This window comes from Colletotrichum spaethianum (genome assembly GCF_022836535.1).
Source record: "Colletotrichum spaethianum MAFF 239500 DNA, contig04, whole genome shotgun sequence".
In the NCBI taxonomy this organism is placed as follows: domain Eukaryota; kingdom Fungi; phylum Ascomycota; class Sordariomycetes; order Glomerellales; family Glomerellaceae; genus Colletotrichum; species Colletotrichum spaethianum.
The window spans coordinates 1611613-1625251 of record NW_026054774.1 but is presented as its reverse complement, the minus strand read 5'-3'; the positions used below and the strand labels follow the sequence as shown (position 1 = coordinate 1625251).

The 13639-nt window shown below is 56.0% G+C and overlaps 5 protein-coding genes across 5 annotated transcripts; 2 read left to right on the top strand and 3 right to left on the bottom strand.

Annotated features, from left to right (window-relative positions):
* Positions 1-668: 668 nt before the first annotated feature.
* ColSpa_02496 (60S ribosomal protein L6-B) lies at positions 669-1745 on the bottom strand (the record flags this gene model as incomplete). The annotated part of the gene is made up of 3 exons (XM_049268708.1): positions 669-899; positions 943-1278; positions 1626-1745. 3 exons carry the CDS (start codon positions 1743-1745, stop codon positions 669-671), a joined length of 687 nt encoding a protein of 228 aa, XP_049124665.1.
* A 1116-nt stretch (positions 1746-2861) lies between these two features.
* ColSpa_02495 (heat shock protein 78, mitochondrial) lies at positions 2862-5021 on the top strand (the record flags this gene model as incomplete). The annotated part of the gene is made up of 1 exon (XM_049268707.1): positions 2862-5021. One exon carries the CDS (start codon positions 2862-2864, stop codon positions 5019-5021), a length of 2160 nt encoding a protein of 719 aa, XP_049124664.1.
* A 1126-nt stretch (positions 5022-6147) lies between these two features.
* ColSpa_02494 (ADP-ribosylation factor) lies at positions 6148-6509 on the bottom strand (the record flags this gene model as incomplete). The annotated part of the gene is made up of 3 exons (XM_049268706.1): positions 6148-6240; positions 6301-6366; positions 6444-6509. 3 exons carry the CDS (start codon positions 6507-6509, stop codon positions 6148-6150), a joined length of 225 nt encoding a protein of 74 aa, XP_049124663.1.
* A 1920-nt stretch (positions 6510-8429) lies between these two features.
* ColSpa_02493 (endosomal protein P24B) lies at positions 8430-9203 on the top strand (the record flags this gene model as incomplete). Its single annotated transcript, XM_049268705.1, has 2 exons — positions 8430-8627; positions 8712-9203. The coding sequence occupies 2 exons, from the start codon at positions 8430-8432 to the stop codon at positions 9201-9203; spliced, it is 690 nt and encodes a 229-aa protein (XP_049124662.1).
* Positions 9204-10479: 1276 nt separating this feature from the next.
* ColSpa_02492 (uncharacterized protein) lies at positions 10480-13079 on the bottom strand (the record flags this gene model as incomplete). Its single annotated transcript, XM_049268704.1, has 2 exons — positions 10480-12567; positions 12621-13079. 2 exons carry the CDS (start codon positions 13077-13079, stop codon positions 10480-10482), a joined length of 2547 nt encoding a protein of 848 aa, XP_049124661.1.
* Positions 13080-13639: the final 560 nt, after the last annotated feature.

The window sequence follows — 13639 nt, the reverse complement described above, 5'->3', positions numbered from 1 at the left end:
AAAGGAGGGGGCGGCATCACTTGTAATACCCTTTCTTATTTAATACCAAAGCCACCAAAAGGGGAGGCGAGAACATTGGATTGAAAGCGCAACTTGGGCCCTGTGTACCCTGCGCACCTAGTCCATGGAGGGAGGCCATGTGGTCTAGTCAAAAAATGCCCCGTACAAGTCCACGTCTCATGCAATTGAATCATCGAGTCGCGTTTTCCATTTCAAATATTGACATCATCCATTTTTGGTAAGGAGCTCTTCCCTAAGGGGGGTTTGTGGGTGCGTGGTGACGAGTGAGTGTGCTGTGCCGGTGGGTGTACGTTTGTGGACCAGATGTTTTATCTTCTTTGTGTGTTGGATTTGAAGAACCTCATTACAGACGCCAAATGTGACCGATGCCGTCGACTTCCAAATGCAATTGGCAAAACCAGCCCAGCCCGTAGCCATAAGTTCTTCGTCGTCTACAACAACCACGTTCTCAACCGCAAAAAAACCTGGGGTCGAAGAAAAATGTTTGTTCTTATTTTTGTTCCCATTTCCCTTCCCCGAGTCTCTTTTTTCCCCACCCTTCCAAAAAGCCTTGCTACCCTTCAATCACGAAAGCAGCGCAGCAACAGGCGGGAAGCAAGCAACCACACGTCAACGAACCCAGATCAAACCAGCCGGAAAAGGACTGTTTACCAGGTCATCTCGTGGGGCTTGTCACCCTTGCGCAGGCTGAAGGAACTCGCCAGGTAGGAGGCGAGCATGTCAACCTTCTTGATGCTGGCGAGCAGGGCCTTGTCGACGGCCTTCTGGTCAGCCGCACGGCTGCTGTTGACCTCCTTCTTCTGTAAAGTAGCACAGCTCGTCAGTTTTCCATTCTTTGTATCATATCGAACCCTGCTTCCCTTCCGATCCGAGAGGAGCTCGTCTCGTGGGTAGATGGGTGTATGGTGGTGTGAATCGTACCTGGGGCTTCTCTCCCTGCTTGAAGAAAGCGTCCTCGCCGGTCTGCTTCTTGGCCTTGTCGGCGGTGAAGTACTTGGGTTGCGAGATCTCCTCAATCTTCTTGGAGTCGACGCCGGAGACGTCAACCTTGTAGGATGTGGCGATGACGTAGCGGGAGTTGACGCGGCGGAGGGGGACGCCGTTGATCTTGAAGGGGCCGGTGACGAGGAGGACACCCTGGTCGAGGGTCTTCAGGAGGACGACGCGCTTGCCGCGGAAGCGGCCGGCGAGGAGGATCAGAATGGTGCCGGGCTGGAGGGTCTTGCGGGGGGCCCAGGGGCGGACGGCCTTGCGGACCTATGTTGACGGTGGTTAGTATCGCTGCCGCCTCCTTATTTGAGTGCGTATTGCTTTTGCTTGTGGAGGGATATGTCATTCCGGTCACGAGCGTCTTCCTCCCATGTCTCGATTGTTTCTGGTGCGTGTCGAATCGCGATTGCGTAGTCGATGCTGGCGTTGTGGCTTTTACTCTCTCTCTCTCAAGGCGTATGAAGTTTTTTTTTTGGTGTCGTATTTCGATAAGTTGCGCTCGGGTTGCCAAGTTCCTCCTCCAATATTCCCTCGAAGGCCGCTCGTGATGACAATTCTCCCTCCCGTCGCGGATGCAACAAGCGCAACACTTGTGGATTGTAGCAAGAACTCACCTTCTTGGCCTCGGGCTCATCGTCGGCGTTGTACCACTTCTGCGCCTTCTGGGAGGGGGCGGGGACGACCCGAGTCGACGAGCCGAACTTCTTGGTCGTGGATTCCGTCTTCGCCGACATGGTTGCTCTCGGTCCTCGTTGAGGGCTGTGGTGGTTAGCGGGAATAGGGGATCGTGAACGAAAAAGAAGAAGTGGTTGGTTCTCGTTCAGAGGTAGCTGGCTTGTCGATTCGTGAGAAGCAGGAAATTGACGAAATTCCTGTGTATAGGGCCTCTAACCGAGAACCCTCTCCCGCGCTAGTCCCGATTCGTCGCAGTGGAGGCAGTCGCCGCTGGTATCTCTCGGGGCGCGGATTCGGTAGGCGGTGTGGACACTCGCTTTTTGAACGAAAAGTAGGAAAGGGGAAAAAGAAAAAAAAGCTTTACGCCGGGAGAATGTGCTTCCGATATTCCGGGCCCAGACTCAACCACCAGTTGATGGAACCCAGATGGAATCCCCTAGCTGGAGCCTTCTAGTGTCAATCCCGCGCCCACACTGAGGCGCATCTGGCCAGTACCGGGTGTGGATGTCACTGGACGTCAACAAACAACCGCGGAAATGAAGTGCACTTGCATGGACGACATGCCACACGGTTGACTATACAAAAGCATTGAGACGGCATGGGTGCCTTCTTTTTTTTCTTCTCTTCTCTTCTATTGTCTCGTGCGTCAGCTCTGTTGCTCTTGTCTTTTCTCTCCCGATTTCTCTGGATACCATAGACCTAGGTAGAATAGAAGGGCGACCTAGAGGGCGGTGTTCCATCATTTCGTCATGCGCATGGACCACGTGGTGATAAGATAAAGCTTCCCGAACATGCTAGACGTCGCCGAAAGTACGAGAAGGTGCAGGCAAAATCACCCAACTCGGTGACGACAACGCCGGGGTTGGCCTGAAGATATAAGGGGTAGTGACCTCGACTTGTTAGCCATTGCTGTGTCTCATACCGGTTTTTGGACGAACTTTTGCAACATCTGGTTACTACACCAGTAGTAGACAATGCAAGCCAGGAGACAATTCATCTCATCGGCCCGGCGCATCGTCGGGTCATCATCACCGAGACCTGCACGTTTAATCTCAAGAGCCATACTCAGCGAATCGACCGCGCTCAGAAGCAGTGGCAAGCTCCTACCCACGATTGCCATCCGTACATATGCAAATGGCAGGCCTCACCCCCCCGGCGGCACCCACCGCATGAACATGGGTGGTGAGCCCGAGAAGCCGGCACTCGAGCAGTTCGGCATCGACCTGACGGCCAAGGCCAAGGAAGGGAAGCTGGACCCGGTCATCGGAAGAGACGCCGAGATCCAGAGAACCATCCAGATTCTCTCACGCCGGACAAAGAATAACCCCGTCGTGATTGGAAAGGCCGGCACTGGCAAGACAGCCATCCTGGAGGGCCTCGCACTGAGAATCGTGCGTGGCGACGTCCCGGAGAGCATCAAGAACAAGCGTGTCATCGCCCTGGACCTGGGCTCGCTCATTGCGGGCGCCAAGTTCAGGGGAGACTTCGAGGAGAGACTGAAAAAGGTCTTGACCGAGGTCCAGCAGGCAGAGGGCGAAGTCATCCTCTTTATTGACGAGCTGCACACGCTGCTCGGCCTCGGCAAGGCCGAAGGGTCGATCGATGCGAGCAACCTGCTGAAGCCAGCGCTTGCGCGTGGTGAGCTTCAGTGCTGCGGTGCAACCACCTTGGAGGAATACCGCTTGATTGAGAAGGACGTCGCCCTTGCGCGAAGGTTCCAACCGATCATTGTGAACGAGCCCACCGTCCAGGACACCATCAGTATCCTTCGCGGCATCAAGGACAAGTACGAGGTTCACCATGGTGTACGCATCACCGACGGCGCCTTGGTGGCTGCCGCTACCTACTCTAACCGATACATCACCGACCGATTCCTGCCGGACAAGGCCATCGACCTGATGGACGAGGCCGCGAGTCATCTCAAGCTTGAGCATGAATCGAAACCCGAAGACATCATGGCTCTCGACCAGAAGATCATGACCATCCAAATCGAACTCGAGAGCTTGCGCAAAGAGAAGGACGTGGCCAGCCAAGAGCGCCGCGAGAAGCTGCAAGCGGACTTGAAGAAGTACGAAGAAGAGATGGCGGAGCTCACAAAGCGTTGGGAGGCGGAGCGTGCCGAGATCGAGGCCGTCAAGAAGACCCAAGAGGACCTCGACAAGGCCAGGATCGAGCTCGAGCAGGCACAGAGAGAGGGCAACTTTGGACGTGCCTCGGAGCTCAGGTACAGCGTCATTCCTACCCTCGAGCAGAAGATTCCCAAGGACGGCGAAAAGACAGGGGGCAGCCTCGTCCACGACGCCGTCACCGCCGACGACATCGCGGCAGTCGTGTCGAGGGTCACCGGCATTCCCATTTCCAAGCTTACATCCGGTCACATCGAGAAGCTGGTGCACATGGAGGATACTCTCCGCGAGGCGGTCCGCGGCCAGGACGAGGCCATCAAGGCCGTTTCCAACGCCGTACGCCTCCAGCGTGCCGGCCTAAGTGGCGAGAACCGGCCACTCGCATCATTCTTCTTCCTCGGACCTACCGGCGTCGGCAAGACGGAGCTCTGCAAGAAGCTCGCGGGCTTCCTCTTCTCGACAGAGTCGGCCGTCGTCCGCTTCGACATGAGCGAGTTCCAGGAGAAGCACACCATCTCCCGCCTCATCGGAGCGCCCTCCGGCTATGTCGGCTATGAAGATGCCGGCCAGCTCACCGAGGCTGTCCGCCGCAAGCCCTATGCAGTGCTCCTCTTTGACGAATTCGAGAAGGCGCACCGCGATATCTCAGCGCTCCTCCTCCAAGTTCTCGACGAGGGCTACCTCACCGACGCGCAGGGTCACAAGGTGGACTTCCGCAACACAATCATTGTGTTCACGTCCAACCTTGGCGCTGATATCCTTGTCGGCGCAAATCCCATCCACCCCTACAAGGAGATGGCTGACGGCGACATCGATCCGTCGGTCCGCAAGGCAGTTATGGACGTCGTCGCCGCCAACTACCCGCCCGAGTTCCTCAACCGCATTGACTCCTTCATCGTCTTCAAGCGCCTCGCCCTCAGCGCCCTCCGTGACATCGTCGACATCCGTCTGCGCGAGCTGCAGCAGCGCCTCGACGATAAGCGCATCGTCCTCAGCGTCAGCGGCGAGGTCCGCGACTGGCTCGCCGAGCGCGGGTACGACCCCAAGTTTGGCGCCAGACCGCTCAACCGCCTCATCACCAACGAGATCGGCAACGGCCTGGCTGACAAGATCATCCGCGGCGAGCTACGGTCCGGTGACACAGCGGTGGTGTCCATCAAGGAGGACAACTCGGGACTCGAGGTGGCGGCGCAGTCCAAGGCGGCGTAAGAAACGTGATGACGATGTACGATGATTCTGTTTGTATTGCTATTTCGGAGAAAGAGAGGGTCTTGCATGCACGGAGTATTTTGAAAGGCATTAGGCTGGATTTCTCCTCTCATGAGGCGTTCATGAAGAGTAGTGTAACAAACAACCCCAGGAAGGGTGTACTGTGTGCAGACTGTAGCTACATACCCATAATCTCACCACAAAAAAGTACAAATACTGTACATTGTTCTACAATGCTCGTGCGCGTATACCCACCCGCCCGCCTTTCGCGTGTAGCCATTTGTCCTCTCTGAGTTTGTGTCATCATCCCTGTGACGTACCAGTGCCTGCAGCACGCGTCCAAGACATCATTCCAGGTAGGGTCGTAGAGTCGCGAAACTTTAATACCTTTTCTGACCAAGATCCGTTCGAGGGGCCCCCGCGTAGAACGTCACCGAAGGGCCAGGGGGATAGAGGTAAATGGAGACTTGTCGTGACACACATCACACGACACAACTAGGTTAAAAATGATGACAAGTCTATAACGATTCTGTCCCAACTCAAGGCTAGAACTACCTGAACCCCTCCATACCTAACAACAAAAGACGACAGACTGGAGGTAAAGCAGGTGAACCGCCCCTTATAGGGGTTCCAACCAGCCGTGAAGAACATCGTTAAGCCCATGTCTCATTCCATCCCTACCGAGAATGGCAGACGACCGAAACCACCAAAAGAGCAGAAAACACCGATTCATGGAGTTTGCAGAAAAGGCAAGAAAGCCAGGGTTCATGAGTAGGCTTCCCCGTCACGTTTGGACGGGGAAACGTATAGAGAGTTGCTGCGTGAGGACTGTACAGATTTCCCAACCCAAGACGCCCCCTTTCTTCCAAAACGAAACTTGTCCTTTTGAGACCAGAATGTGTGCTTGCTGCGTCGAGAGAATGCCAGTGGAGTGTGGCTCACGTGATGTCAGGACCACCATGGGGAGGAGGGGATGGATAGACGGAGGGAGGAAATGCGAGAAAATGAGTTATGGACTATTCGATTGCCTTGTGAACGGTAGCTGTGCGAATTACAACCGTAACAGAGGGATGACGTGAGAGAGTAGCAGAAGAGAGGGAGTCCGTTCGGCTTCTCTTCGCGGCATTTACTGGTGTCCCGCCTTGCGCAGGGTGGTGGCAAGCCACTCGAGACCCTCGTAGAGACCATCACCGGAGGTGGCGCAGGTGGACTGGATGTACTGTCGAAGGGGTTAGCATGATCGCAGTGAATTTTCTTGTCTGCGCGACGGGAAACGTACCCAGGCGCGTTGTCTCAGGGAGTGGAGGCCAAGCTTGTCTGTGATCTCGGCGGCGTTCATGGCGTTCTGTGAAAGAGTAGGTCAGTCGCATGCTTCATCAATGGAACCATCAGGGGCTTTGCGGGGGTGGGAGAGTAACGTACGGGCAAATCCTGCTTGTTGGCGAAGACCAGGAGGATGGCGTCCCGCAGCTCATCCTCGTTGAGCATGCGCTGGAGCTCCTCACGGGCCTCGACGATACGGTCGCGATCGTTGCTGTCAACAACGAAGATGATACCCTGGGTGTTCTGGAAGTAATGTCTCCAGAGAGGACGGATCTTGTCCTGACCACCGACGTCCCACACGGTGAACTGGATGTTCTTGTACTCGACAGTCTCGACGTTGAAGCCTGAAGGGTTGACCAATGTTAGCACACCATTCTTCCCCCTAAGGTCAATGTGCTAGCGATGGCGGGGCGCGCCACTTGCGATGATGACACGAGCAGAGGATGATTGTCAGGTTTGCGTACCGATGGTGGGAATGGTCGTAACGATTTCACCGAGCTTGAGCTTGTAGAGAATCGTAGTCTTTCCGGCGGCGTCGAGACCAACCATCAAAATTCTCATCTCCTTCTTTCCCCAAAGCTTGTCGAAGATCTTGGAAAACGCGAGACCCATGTTTGCGGTTCGGACTGTAGTGAAGGTCTAAGTGTCGGGTTTGGTTGGGTAGAGGAAGAAGTAATCTGTTCAAGACCGAGAGTGTAAGCAAAGCGCGATTGAATCAATTTAAATTAAGGTGACGTCGAGAAGGAGGCAGTGCGGGCGGGATATAAAGCGATGTAGAAATGCCTCCGAAAGGACAGATTTTGTCGGGGACGGGCAGGACCGGGTAACTGACGAAAGTTTGCCTAGGCGCTGACCAGAAGGCGAAAATGTTGCGATGATCGGGTCAAGGTTGAAGTTGAGAACCAGGCTGCCGCAATTCGCAAATGGGAAGAGGAGATAGCGGGATAGAAGAAAGTGGATGTGGACAGGCGACGTGGAGGGAGGGAGGGATAGGGATATTGGATTGGGTTGGGGGGCGTATGGTGGGCTGCTTTCTCGCTCTGTCTGTACCGTATCCTGAGGTGTCGTGTCCAGACCGATGCAGGCACGCGCACGAGAGAGAGCAACTTTGGCCGAGGGGGTGAGAAAGGGGAATGGAAAGCCGACGGCGAAAATGACACAGAGGCTGGGAGAGCGGCGAGTCAAGACCAGACAGGAAATGAAAACAGTTACTCACGTTCTTCACGGTGTCCCTCTTGCGACGGAGAGTGACTGGAGAGTAAGAGAGAGGGGGTTAGTTTGGAGTGTCGTGGGTGTGAGTGTCGGTGAAGGGGGGAGACAGTCAAGTGTCAAGAGGTTTAGGTGGAATAGAGGCGAGCAGAGGGGGTGGGCTTTGGTAAGATAAGTTCGGCTCGGCGAGGTTGGTGGTGATTTTGGGAGCCAGAAAGGCCATGTTTTTCAAACTCTGTGTCCCCACTTCTTCCTGACCACCGCTACAAACGGACGCCACCCTCTGGCCTGCTAAGGTACTCTCCCACCCGAAACGCTGCCAGCGGTACCTCCCTCTGGTCCCGCCGCGCACATCACCTTAAACTGCCCACGCTGTCATGTTTGCGTGCTGAGGGACCAAAGGTACTAGCCTGCGGGCCACGGGCCACGGGCCACTTGGAGCTACTTGCCTGTCTCCCTGTGGCCGCCCCCTTCTAGCGCTGTTGACCACCGGAGACCCTTCTGAAGCAAGAAGTACCCGCATCACGTGCAGGGGTCCTCTTTATGGTACTTGGGAAGGGGAGCTGTCGGAAAAGCATCGGTCCTTTGCTCCGAACGTCCACACTAGTCCCCTTATGGATCAGCCTCAAGCCCAACCAGACTTCGCCAAAGTGTCCAGACTCAAGGCGCAGGGATCACCTCCAGGAACCGATCTGGAGAACAGCCTGGACACAAACTAACGTCGCTCCTTTTTTCCCCCGGCCCTGACATCTGCCTGCCTCACGACTACAGCATAGCTCGACTTTGCTGTGCCCGCCCGACCAGCAGTCTTGTCTGACGCTTCTCTCTTCGAACCCCCTCCTCCGAAAAAAGAGCTACTGCAAAGAAGCTCCCGCCATGTTCTTTCCCTCGGTCGCCAAGCTGCTGCTTGCAGCTGGCTTTGTCCACTCGGCCCTGGCCCACAACATCCAGCTGCCCGCCCACGGCCGCGAGTGCTTCCACGAGACGCTGCACCGCGATGATAAGATGACTGTCACCTTCCAGGTCGGCGACCGCGAGTTTGGCAGCGCCGGCAACCTGGACATCGACTTCTGGGTATGAAACAAGCCATCACCCACCCAGGCGCGAAGCTGGCGCGCAATTGGATCACATGTAGCTAACCGGCAAATCCCCTTGCAGATCACGAACCCCCAGGGTCAGTACGAGACCTTCGACAAGAGCGTTTCCAACGGCGACTTCTCCTTTGACGCCAAGCACGACGGCAAGTACACCTACTGCTTCGGCAACGAGCACTGGGGCGCCCACAGCAAGGAGGTCTCCTTCAACGTCCACGGCATCGTCTACGTCAGCGAGACCGACGTCCCCGCCGACCCCCTCGAGACTGAAGGTAAGGAAGACCCAAGAATTTGTGGCCAGGCAGTAATTGGCGAGGAACTCATTGGGACTAACACACGCGCGCTCTCAGTCCGTCACCTCTCCGAGCTCCTTGCCCAGGTCAAGGACGAGCAGTCCTACATCGTCATCCGCGAGCGCACCCACCGTAACACCGCCGAGAGCACCAACAGCAGAGTCAAGTGGTGGAACCTGTTCGTCATTGGTCTCGTCGTCGGAGAGTCCGTGTTCCAGGTGTGGTGGCTTCGCAGATTCTTCGAGGTCAAGAGAGTGGTTTAAAAACAGCCGTCTTCGTTTTTCGTTTCTCGGATACCCGTGCTGGGGACGACAGGTCGTAGGCGCATAAAAAGATTGGGAGGCTTTGCGAGGGCACGATGCCGGAAAGGGGCGCAATTCCTAAGCCCTCCGGAGACGAGGTTGGCATGTATAGTGTATCATAAGTCACACACGAATGACACGAACGATTCTGAACATGAGATAATGAGGTCCAGTACGCGAGCCTCAGGACGGCGAGACTCTTGGAGACTGTGGAGGCTACGGGGTCTGCGGGCCTCTCGACATGTCAGACCAGACCTAGATTCCGTTTGTTGCAAGTCGAACCCCCCCCCTCGGCTGTGTTGGCTTGGACTGTGGAATCCATAGTTTGGCGTTGAGACATCTGTCCAAAGACACTGGAGCGCTGCATAAAATCAAGCTTTCTTGAGGCACCGCGCATGTGGCCTCCTCCAACGCCGAGTCCTGCAGCGGAAAGGGGAACCCCGACTGGCAGACATCTCAGCAACAGGCAGACAGCTTACCCGAGTAAGCCCACCACGTCAACCCGAGTCTCTCGTCCGAAAGGCGTGCGGCCAACCACCATAGCTAGCCGACCTGAAAAGGCCACACTTGCTCGCATCGTCAGTGCACGCACTCCCCAACCGCGACCAGCCAAACGCCAAAGCTCGCCCGCCCATATCTCTGGAATGAACTAGACCAAAGGGGCTTCTAGTCCAGCCGCCTCCAAAGCCGTCGTCTGCCATATCCGTGTCTCAAGAATCCCCGACCCGACACTAGAGGCCGTTTGCTGCACGTCAGGCAACTCGACCGGGAGCGGGCGGGCTCACCGGCTGACCGGCTGCCTGGCGATGGCGCCAACGGCTGAGCACAATGGGATGTCCACAAGCATAGACAAGAGCGGCCGGTAGGGACCACATATCACGTACACATCAAGTACACGTCACGAGCAACCACCAGGAAGCGGAGGCCAGATGTGGAATTTGTGATCTCGAAATATAAGTTCTTTTTGGTCATACTGTGGCCATCATGACTCCCTCTAACCCGACAGTCATTATGTACGTCATACATCGTATTTAGGGCCAAGTGCATTATGCCTTTCCTACAATAGCCACGAGTCCATCTCGTAAGCACCAAAAGAGTTGTGCATCATAGAATCCAACAAGCCAATGCCGAGACGCCATACCATCTGAACCCAAATGTGAGGCCCCTATAAACAAGAAATAAAACCAAGCAACAGCAACGCAAACGTGTCATGCTTCATACGCCTCCGAGGCCGCTTTCAAGCGTTCGGGTCAGACTCGGGAACGTTCTCCTTCGTCTCTTCAGGTATCTTCTCCACCGGGATGTCAACTCCCTTGACGGGATGGATCAGCATGGGGGGCAGGCACATCCGTCCCTCACCGCCACGCATCTGACCAACGGTAGAGCCGTCTTTGCTCAAGTCTTCTGTCTTTTCGAACTCCTCGCCACCATCGTTGTTGACCTTGAGGCCGAGCCAGCGGCGGTAAAGGTTCGGGGCGAAACCCGAATTGTAGAACCAGCTGAGGCCGCGGAGGTTGTGCTCCCGCTGGCCGAAGACAGCAGTGCGAGAGCCGCCGCTGGCGCCGTTCTTGCCGCCGTTGAGGACCTGCGCCAGGTACTCGGTAGGCCATTCTCGGTCGACGAACATAGGATGAGGAGCAAAGACAGCCTTGTATCCGTGCTGAAAAGCAACCGTCACGGGCCACATTTCGGGGAATGCGAAGTGCTTCTTGAATGCAGTTTCGCGGTGCATGGTCATGAGAAGGCGACGGGACATGCGCGAGGCAGTGATGATATGCGCTCTTCTAGGCGGCATGGGCTCGTCCCGGTTGTTCTTGTTGTAACCCGTGATATCCTCGGACAACAGCCAGGTGGTTCCCTCGGGATCGAAGATGGGGTTGAAGGCAATGTAGTCGGCCTCTTCGCCGACGCCCCAGGTGTACTTGTCCTTCTCGTAGGTGGTAGGAGGCTTGGGGTCGTTCTCGATTTCAAACCAGTCATCCTCGCTGGTGGGGCGCTCAGGTCCCCATATGGTCTTCTCTCCCCTCGAGATCTTGGCGGGGTTCTGGTTCTCCTTGTTCTTATTTACGCCGGGAATGTTCTTCCACACGTTGTCTGGGCCTTCGGTACCCATCTCGGATTGGACACGGGCCATTTGTCTGAAATCCTCCCACGAGCCGTGAACGCTGGGGATGTAGAAGCGGGCGTTGCGCTCCCAGAGGCCCTTCCGCGGCTGCTCCTTACCCCAGTTCTCAATCTTGGAGAACAAGTCGTAGTAGTGCCCAGTGTAGCGAATGTCCATCTCCCAAGACCAGTAAAAGTCATACTCGGGGTGTTGGTAGGCGAAATACTGCATAGCCATAGTGAGACCGCGGTACACTCCGTGGACAGGCAAGTCAGGGCCACGGGTGTAGAGGTCGAAGATGCCCTGGTACAGAGACAGCATCTGGGTCTCTGTCCACAGCGTAACCAAGCCTCTGAACTCCTCCGGGATGCGCTCTCTGATGCGGCGCTCGTAAACCTCGTGGTCGGCCCAAACCGGGTATGCTGCATCGTTCTTGATCTGGACCAAAAGATGAACGTCGTAGCGCCCGCCCGAGGCCAACGCAAGCTCGGCGATGACTGAACGGACATTCATGATATCTTCCTCGCGCCAGTCGTACTCGTCCCAAACGCGAATCACGACGGCGGTGCGAGCAATCTTTTCCTTTTCAGTCTGTTGTTCCTGGCCGGGATTCTTGTCGTCTTGGGTAGCTTTGGCGTTGGGCTCCAGGTTCTCGAGGGGATCGCGCGTGACAAGTGTCGAGTTCTGGGCAGGCTCGTCGATAAAGAAACCACGAGCAGAAGGAGTCTTGGGAGGCATCGGCTTGTATCTGTCGGTGTTGGCCTGGTAGCAGCGGCGCTGAGCATCGGCCCAGTCGACTTGGCGCCAATCAACCTTGGGCGTCTTTTCCCATACGTCTTCGGAGCCTTCGTTTTCGCCGTGCTCGCCAATTCCGAGCCCTCCAGCAGGAATGGAGTATCCGAAACCGTAAGGCGCGTAACGTCCAAACCGTTCGTAGCAGATGTCTTCGGGCAGGTCTAAGAGCTCATAGGAGCCTTCGGCGTGTTGGGGGAATCCTTGGGGTCGCCCATCAAGATACCTAATCGGCGGAATGCGAACCTTGTTGTCCTTGTCGATGAAGCACTCATTCATCTTCTCGGGCTTGGTGACGAAAATGGACCCGGGATGCTCGACGAACTCCTTGCTCTTGGGAACAGCTCGCCTCACGGCATCGTCCTTGCCGTCTTCGCTCGTCGCAGTGGCCGTGGTATTGATGTCGAGCTGGTCCAATGGAACCTCGTCCTGGGAGCGAGGGTAGGAGGGGATGTACTTTGAAGGGGAACGATGGACCTGACGCCACCATAGTATCTTTGGAGGAAGTCAAAAGACTCCCACACCGGCGGGGGGTCTGGCTTCTTTTCCACCTTGCCCTCTATGATCATCTTGTTCTCGACGTGGCTCGCGCGTACTAGAGACATGATCATGAGGACGATGAAGGTCACCAGTCCAAGACAGAGGTAACGAATAATCCGGTTGGGAAGTCGATAAAGATGCGTGCGTGGGCGGCGGGCCGTCGCGAGAGCCCGCTTCGGGAGCATCATTGCTGCGCTCGAGAGGGAGGTCGAGGTATGTCTTGAACTCCGCGCACTCGGCGACGATGCGGAGGAGTAGTCTTCCGATTCATCGTCGGAGGAGTAGTAGTCGTCGTCGTTGGAGAGGCGCTCCTTTGTGCGTAGAGGACTTAGTTGCTCGTACTTTGGTAGTCTACCAGTGCGGTTCTCGCGAGACCGCAATGGGTTTGAGAACATGCCCATGGTACTGATCGGGCTCGTGGCTGGAGGTTCTGCCGTTAGCTCGTGCGGGGAGACGAGGATAGCGATAGGCTGTTGCTTACCACGAGGAACCCGTAAACGCCTCTGGTTTCCGTGAGAAGCCCGAAAGACGGGCGAGCGTCTGTTGGGTTCCTGCTATTGGGTTGTATGTAGCCGGCGATGCGCGTATCGGCAACGAAAGACGCAAGGTTCGGCGGAAACTGGGTATCGCAAGGAATGTATAGCGAAAGACAGTCGAAGGCGGATGGATACAATGGACAGGATAAAGTACGAGGTGGTGAGACGCGACGTGGAAAAGATGGAGGTGAGGTTCGGGGGCACGATGCTAGGGCATCATTGTATGGAAATGAAGCGCAGCAGGGGAAACGAAAGACGGAGGCTAGTTCGGGCCAACAGAGCCCACCTCGAGTAATATGGATCTATCAAAGCTGGATATGAGGTGCCCCAGACGACGGCGGGACAACATGAGGAAAAAGGGCAGGTCGAAAGTAGCTAAGCGACCAGGTACGTACAAGCTTGTCTAATCCCCGTAGCGCAGCACA